Raw genomic sequence first — 8925 nt, 5'->3', positions numbered from 1 at the left:
TTAAATTTTTTATGTTTATGTCTCAATTTTTAGGGTCATTTTGGGATGTCACATGAAGTCAAAATATCGTATTCTTAACATTATTTTAAAGTGCTGACAACCTAGTTTTTCACTTCGTTGACAGTGCATGAAACAGTCAACTGTAGTAAATGCTAGGTGTGTCACAGTAGCCCCTTTTAAACCAGTATTTCGAGAATTTTCATAACATGCTAGCTTCATTTAAAGTCTCTCACATACATACCTATGATCTCATTCAGATTCTAATATGCAATAAGAAAGACATATAAGCATAATACTGTGAATCATAAGTGATAGAGAAGAAGCAATAGGACTGATCAAGTTCGAGGAATGTGCTACATTTGATCTTCACCTCTATTTTTGTATGTTTGATTGTATTCCTAACTCAAAATGTCTACTTTCGCCCCCTGCATAACAATAACTTTCGTGCCTCGAAAGAAAATGATAATTTTGCCTGTATAGAAAACACGACCCATGTTCCATATCTTGATTGTTAAAGGCTGATTCAATATTTTGATGATTCTGACATGCTTTATAATAGAATTGTCATTTAATTTAATTTTTATAAATCATCATTGTCATAAGAGAACAAATTTGTTGGTCATTACTATCATGTTTGCTAGCTATACAAAAATCAACATAGTACGAAAAATGGAATTTAATTCAATTTTTTGTTTACTTCCATTGACATCAACTTCTATTATTTTAACATAACAAATATTTAGCATGTTGGGCTTAGCTCATTGGCTTTTTTTACCGATTAAATATTTATATCTTTTTTAACGCCCACTCAATAACACGTGCGTTTCACGTGGGTTTATAACATTAATTTGATTTTTCATGTGCTGTTGATATTTTCAACTAACAATGACTCAAACAAATGTAAAAAAATCGATCCCATTCAAAGAATTGAAACTTGATACAGAAAATAATACTTTAATTGAAACTAATTTTAATAGATGAGAACCTCCTTGCACATTATTTTTACTGTCAGATTGGGAGTTTCTGACCTAAATTCCTTCTTTCACAAATTTGGAAGGGTAATATCTGAATAATATAAATGTGAATTTCATAAAACTTCTTTAAAATTTAAGTATTATTATATCGAGTTAAACGGCACATTAATATTTTTGAAAAACGAGTAAACAAATTTATATTATGTTTTTTTATTTATTTATCGTAGTATCGAGAAATTATTTTAAGTTAAAGAGCACAATATCTATTGGCAATTTTTGTTACTGCAGCAGCCGTCGAAAGAAGTTTGTCAAAGTTGAAGTTATTAAAGTTTTACTTGTGATCAACCACATTATAGGGACGATTGAATAGGTTAGCTTTGATATATATTTTGGTAGAACATATTGACAACGAAAGTTTAATTAGTGAGTTTACTTCTAGAAATGCGAGAAGAAATAGATTTACATGATTTGTAGCATGTCAAGATTTACACTTGATATTTGCTGTTTTTGATTTGGTTTGCCTATATGAAATTGCACGATGAGGTTAGTGGCTTGGATAGTTTTATGTTGATATTATGTGAATTTTGATGAAATTCAAGTAGTGCTTTTGAGCTTTATTTGTACTTTTCTTGTTTACGACATTTAAAAAAAGTATTTAAATGTCATATTTTTGTAAAGAAATAATATTTGATCATTTATGCTATTGGATAATTGGAAGGCTTGATCATTGATTTTAAGATTAGTGTTTAGGATTTTGAAATGGAACCCAAATGTAATTTAAATTGCCTCCAAATGACATTCCAATCCCCAAACTTTTTGGACTAAAATCAATTCCTACTGTTATACTTTGACACGCTATTAAAATTTGTATGAATTAAGCCCCTATTTGACTACAATTAAATTTTCTACATTTTTGTTTCAATTTCTAGGATCATTACAGGATATCAAACGAAGTTGAAATACTATATTTTTAATATTATTTTGAAGTGTTCCTGACCTAATTTTTCACTTCGCTGACAGCACATGAAACAGTTACCGCAAATGTTAGGCGCATCAAAGCAGCTGATTTTAAACTATTATTTCAAGAATTTTCATAACGCTCTATGTTTAAAAAAATTTCGACGATCATATGCTAGCCGAAGCCATAAATCATCTACATCAATTCAAAGCTCGTTTTGAAAACTACATCATAGACATATTGAATGATCCAAACGGACATAAAAAAAAAGTTAAATATGTGTCAAACATGCATAAAAAAATGTCCTAAAAAGAAGCATCTTCACATGGGCTATTTTGACTCGCCATAACATTTGCTATGATTTTTAAAAGAACCAAAAACAAGTAGCCTTTATATCAATATATATATTGTTGATTTCATTTAAAGTCTCTTATACACTTACCTATGATCTCATTGAGATTCTAATATGCAATAAGAAAGACATATAAACATAATACTATGAAGCATAAGTGATAGGGAGGAAGAGATAGGACCAATCAACTTCGAGGAAGAAATGTAGCTGATGTAAACGTGCTACATTTGATCTTCAGCTCTACTTTTGTATGTTAGATCTCAAAATGTCTAATTCCGCGCCACATATGCAGACAATAACTTTCGCGTACAATTTTTGCCGTATAGAAAACACAACCCATGTGCTATCTCTTGATTATTAAAGGCTGATTCAATATTTTGATGATTCTGACATGCTTTATAATAGAATTATCATTTAATTTAATTTAATTTTTATAAATCATCGTGTTTGCTGGCTATACAACAATCTACATAGTACGAAAAACGGAATTTAATTTAATTTTTGTTTATTTCCATTGATATCGACTCCTATTAATTTAACATAACAAATATTTAGCATGTTGGGCTTGGCTCATTGGCTCTTTTCACCAATTAAATATTTATATCTATTTTAGCACCCACTTATTACATGTGCGTTTCACGTGGGTTTGCAACATTAGTCCAACAAAACTTGTTACAGAAAATAATACTTTAATTGACACTAATTTTAATCGATGAGAACCTCCTTGTATATTATTTTTGTTGTCAGATTGGGAGTTTCTGACCTAATTCCTTCTTTCACAAATTTGGGAGGGTAATATCTGAATAATATAAATGTAAATTGGATAAAACTTCTTAAAATTTTAAGTTATTATTATTATTATGTTAAGTTAAAACTTTAAAGGCCCATTAATATTTATGAAAAAAGAGTAAAAAAAAAAAATTATATTAAATTAGTTTCTTTTTTAATATATCGTAGTATCAAGAAACTATTTTAAGGTAAAGAGCACAATATCCATTGACAATTTTTGTTACTGCCTCATCTGTCGAAAGAAGTGTGTCAAAATTGAATTTATTAAAATTTTACTTGCGATCAACAACATTACATGGACGATTGAATATGTTAGCTTTGATATATATATTGACCAAAATTTGGTAGAACATATTGATTACGAAAGTTTAATTAGTGAGTTTACTTCTAGAAATGTGAGAAGAAATAGATTTACATGATTTGTAGCATTTCAAAATTTATACGTGATATTTGCTGTTTTTGGTTTCAAGGTTTGCCCCCTATGAAATTGCACGAAGAGGTTAGTGATTTGGATGGTTCTATGTCGACAACATAAGAATTTTGATGAAGTTTAAGAAGTGCTTTTGAACTTTACTTGTACTTTTCTTATTTATGACATGTAAAAAAATATTTAGATGTCATATTTTTGTAAAGAAATAATATTATTAAATATATTTTTTTTTATTTTAATATATTTTTTTAATTACACGAAAAGTGTACCAGTTCAAAATGTAACACAAGGCACCCAAAATTTTAGAGTCCTTGCCACCATGCTCTTTTAAGTGAGTTGGACTACAATATTGAGTGGTGTCAAATAAATGAAGTTAAAGTTTCGTCCTGTCTTATTGATTGAAGTTTGAAATATTGTACCAACCGCACGGGTCGTATTAAAGATTAGTTTTTCTTAGCCAAAAATCCTGTCAAATTAGCCTAAAACAAATATATGCGACTCTTCTATAATGGATTGAACTATTAGATATTAATATGGTATTAAATGATCATTTGACAAGGTTTCTGCTTTTTATAGAAGAACTTCTTGAAAAAACTACCTTATTTTTTGGAAAATTAACTTTTAAAAAGCATCTTCTTTCAGAAGAGTTTTTACAGGAAGCTATATTGGATGAGTTTCCTTCAAAAGCTCCTATAACAAAAAGAAACGTTTTTATAAAATTGATCAAATGGGTAAAAGAGCAGCTTTTGGATTTTTAAAGCTCTTTCGGGCTTCTCAAAGTCATGCCAAATGGTTCTAAGAGTCGACGATATACTTGGAATTTTAGCCTTGTTGTCACTACAAAATTGTAATTATATTAGAACTTTGATTACCAAGTGAATCAAATTTAGCTCCTGTTTGGTTGCCTTCACTTTGAAAAAAATTAATATATTTTTAATAGTATTTTTTTTTTTTTGGAGAATTTGTGGTTAAAATGTAAGGAAAATTTTTGAATTTACGTGTAAAATATTTTATTGTATGACGGTATGATTTAAAATGAGTACAAGAAATAAATTTAAGTAAATTAAATTAAAGCCGCCGGTGAGGGACTTACTTGTGAGAAGTATATTGAGACAGGGAGAGAATCAGACAGAGACATGATCCAAACTATAGGTACCAAATGCCCCACCCCAGTCCACCCTACCCCAAATCAGGTTTCTAATAAGTATATTTGGAAGTGTTCCAAGCCTTGGCAGTTTTCTTTCCCCGAATAGCATAACTCTTATTTCTTTCTATAAACAAAACCCTAATATCAGCTACGTGTGGAATCTTCCATGGCAGATGGCTTGATCTACGACATAAAACTATCCTCCGTTGGGCCGGGAAACGCGGTCGAGCCTGACATGGTTCACGAGCCGAGTGGCATGGACTTGGCAATGAAGCTTCACTACTTGAAAGGAATCTACTATTTTGGCAAGCAGGCTTTTGAGGGCTTGACCACCTACAAGATAAAGGAGCCCTTGTTCATATTGCTAAACTCTTTCCCAGTTATCTGTGGACGGTTTCGTAGAGACGAGTCAGGCCGGCCTTACATCAAATACAGTGACTGTGGTGTGAAATTCATTGAAGCGAAGTGTGAGAAAACAATGGACGAATGGTTGGAGAAGACCAAGGAGAACGCCTCCCTTGAGAAGTATCTGACTCCAAACCAGATCATTGGTCCCGAAATATCATTTTCTCCGACCGTTACAGGTATGAGTCGACAAGATTTTAACTTCATTTTCTTTCTTAAAGCGGGTTTGGCACATATTGAATAGATAAAATTTTATGAGAACTGGATGGACTTAGTGCCGACAAGAATTCTACGAAAGGAATCAAACGGTCACCAAAATTGAATAGTTCAGGGTTGGTCCAATTTGATTCTTTTTATACTATAAGAAAAAAAATTGTAAATAACAAAATGTTACGAAATTTTTTTGATTTAATTTCATGCTCTATCTGAGGTGATAAATGTGTTGATTATTGAGACTATTGAAACTTTGTGATTATCAAACCAGAATCGTTTTGTTCTCAATTGTGAAAATCTCTGTAGTACGGACATTTCAATTAGAGCAGTGTGTCAGTATCCGACATGTGTTGATATTGACACTCGGACACTCTACCATAAACATTTTTCATTGTTTATTAAAAATATTATATATTTTTAACTCAAACTTATTGGTAAATAACAAATATTTATTCATATTTAAAAGATTTCAACAACAACAACAATAATAATAAGTGTAAAACTAAATTTATACTATATAAATGAAGATTTTTAAATATTTTAGTTAATGTTTTGACGAAGTATCGTGTCGGTGCATCATAGGTGAGAACCAAACGAATTAAGTTATAATGAGAATCAAACCAGACAAATTAGTTCAATCAGATTCTGATTCGGTTCATGTGGCTCTGGATAAAAAAAGTCCATTAGGTAAACATTTACCTCCAAAAGATGAAAAATAAACTGAATTTTATTAGTTGATAAAGACTAATTGGTTTTTCTTATATATTTGAACTTTTACTCATTGTTGCAATTATTTGCTGGACCAATTGATAGAATTTCAGTTTTATACTTCTTATAATTAAATATAGGTATATATTAAATTATTAATTATGTACAGTTCACTAAATTCAAATGTGGAGGAATGTCTATGGGCCTGAGCTGGGCCCATGTTCTTGGAGATGCATTCTCAGCTGCAGAATTCTTGAACCTGTTGGGAAAAGTGGTAGCAGGTGAAAAGCCCAACAGGCCCATTAACTTGGCTCATTTGAAAACGAACTCCACAAATCCTGAAAGCCCATTAACGAATACGGAAGATCCACTTTCCGTCAAACGGGTGGGCCCGGTTGGAGACATTTGGATACCTGTCAATAACTGTAAAATGGAAGCATTTTCCTTTAGTGTTAATGCCACACAATTGAGCCATTTGCAGTCAAAAATAAGTAACAATGGCACAGATTTTTCTCCATTTGAAGCTCTTTCTGCTGTCATTTGGCAATGCATAGGCAAAATTCGACCTGAATCTGAACCTAAAGTTGTGACAATATGCAAGATGATGGAACAAAACAGGGCAGATGGGAATAATCTACTTATAAGTGTTGTTAAAGCTGCTTATCCCATTGTGGAAGCCAACCCTAGTGAGCTAGCGGCATTGATGAAAAATGCAGCAATTGATAAAATAGAAAAGATCGAAAATGCAATCGAGAAAGACAACGGAGTATCTGATTTCATTGTTTATGGCGGGAATTTAACTTTCGCGAATCTTGAAGAAGCAAAGTTTTATGAAATTGATTACCGCGGAGAGAAGCCAATTTATGTTAGTTATCGAGTTGATGGTGTTGGTGATGAAGGAGCTGTCTTGGTGCTCCCGGGGCCACCGAAGAATGGAGGAAGGACTGTTATGGCAATTTTGCCAGAGAATGAGGCGACTGAGCTTAAATCAGAGCTGAAAAAGTGGTTTATGGATTAAAAGGAAAAAAGTGTTTTTAATTACTCCATTAGCTTTTGAATGTGGGGATGTGAGTGTGGTTTTACATGTATTTTTCTTTAAAGCAGTGGCATATTTTGGCTCATTTGTAAAATATGAATAAATTGAACTATGAGTCTTTGTTCTTCTGAAGTTTCCTTGTATCTATGTTTTGTCTTTCTCACATCAAGTAGTACTCGATGCATCATTTATATATTGTGTATTTATGCGGGTTTGTAGCTCTTATAGATTTGTTCTTTCTTCTGAGACTCCACTTTGTGATCTAACAATCTCGTGTAAGAGCAATATTTCAAAATCGACATAAGCAACTCTTTTTGTTAATTGACTAGAGGGCATTGTTTTAAGGGTATAAAAATATGTCGGGCTGCTCGATATGCTTTGGGTCCATGCATGGCATGGCATGGCTCGTATGGGCGGTGCCATGGACTGGTCGACCCGAGTTACATCTACTTTGATGCAAATAGAAGGAGTGGGCATTCCAAAAGAGGTTGATGGTTGATGCCAAAAGAAAAGGACCATTATCAAGAATCAACCAAGTGTGTGGCTAACTGTTCATAGCTAACCTTTGGTCTACAATTCATGGGAAAAGTAGGGTTATAATTGAAAGGATACATCCAGAAAGATTAGATATTGGCTTTACTTTTGAATAATCACTTTCTTCCCACCACCTTTCATTAAGTACACTAGACAAAAGCTACAACATACAAAGTTCTCCGTAACTTCGATTAATTTGTTACCTTCCGTGAGTTGGCCCGTGGCATCGCTCTCACGCTTTCGGCTGTGGAATGGCGAGTATGAGGTCGCTATCGTTCATTCGTTCTTAAAATAATGTTTCCGCTTTGTGCAAAATTACGATTGTTTGTCTTGGCAAGGTTGAGGTCGATATTGATGAAAGATGTTGTCGAGATGATTCTATCGGTAGTCATATGTTTGTCTTAAAAAATTTAAGCCATTCATGTAGACGATTTTAGTTAACCATCAAATACCGGATAGAGGCTAAGATTTGAAGCTAAGGTTCATCGTGGTGAGCTTCATTTATCATATTGAAATTGCAATTCCTAGAAAATTCGTTCAAATTAACGGTGTCCTCAATTAATAATTTGACAGATTTTAAAAGATTATAAATCCTAATGAATTACGTGAATTTGAATAGATTTTCACAAATTTCATAAAAATCGAAATTTCAAAAGATTTGATTATATGTGTTCTTGAAATCCATCCAAATCTTTTAAAATCCCACAATTAATGAAATATTTATAAATCCACTAATTATTGACAAATATCTAAATTTTAAAGGATTTCATGGAATTTTATTAAAATTCCAATTGAGGATACCTAAATTTTAATGGATTTTAAAAATTTCAATTGAGGACATCGAAATTTAGAATAATTTTTAAAATTCATCACCATATCAACTAGTAATGAATAACACATTTTCTTTATTTGTCCTGTTCTATTACCAGCTAACACTAAAGTCAAGGTATCTCAAGTCCAAAACAAAAAGAGAAAAGAGTGCTGTTGAGGGATTTTTCGATACTCAGATTTCCAATGATTCAAGCACAAGCAAGTTGGCAAGCCCAAATTTTTTTAGGAAGCGTGACTATCACCCCTTATCTTAGATATAGGGTAACAACTCTTCTTTCTCATCTCGGAATAAGGAAATTCAGTGAACTAGATTTCTTCCTCAGAATTTGCTGTAAGCTGCTTTGTTATATAAGAAAAATTATGTTTTCCTTGTATCCTAACGTTTTGATTCATTTCGAGTCTTTAGCGATAGGTCTTTAGATCTTATCGTTTGTACATCTTTTGTAAGCTCGGAAATGTCAACAGTACTTGTACATGAATTTCAATCAATACAATTTCACATTTACTGATCCAAGGGGGGGGGGGGGGGGGGATTTTTTTTTCCCCGT

The 8925-nt window shown here is 32.2% G+C and overlaps 1 protein-coding gene across 1 annotated transcript; it reads left to right on the top strand.

The window, feature by feature from the left end:
- The first annotated feature begins 4728 nt into the window (after positions 1-4728).
- On the top strand, positions 4729-7144 carry LOC111392577 (protein ECERIFERUM 2-like). Its single transcript, XM_023017935.1, has 2 exons — positions 4729-5234; positions 6146-7144. Exon 2 carries the CDS (start codon positions 6170-6172, stop codon positions 6992-6994), a length of 825 nt encoding a protein of 274 aa, XP_022873703.1. The 5' UTR covers positions 4729-5234; positions 6146-6169; the 3' UTR covers positions 6995-7144.
- Positions 7145-8925: the final 1781 nt, after the last annotated feature.

This window comes from Olea europaea, unplaced genomic scaffold, assembly GCF_002742605.1.
Source record: "Olea europaea var. sylvestris unplaced genomic scaffold, O_europaea_v1 scaffold940, whole genome shotgun sequence".
Taxonomy (NCBI): Eukaryota; Viridiplantae; Streptophyta; class Magnoliopsida; order Lamiales; family Oleaceae; genus Olea; species Olea europaea.
This window is presented reverse-complemented; position numbering and strand designations above follow the sequence as displayed.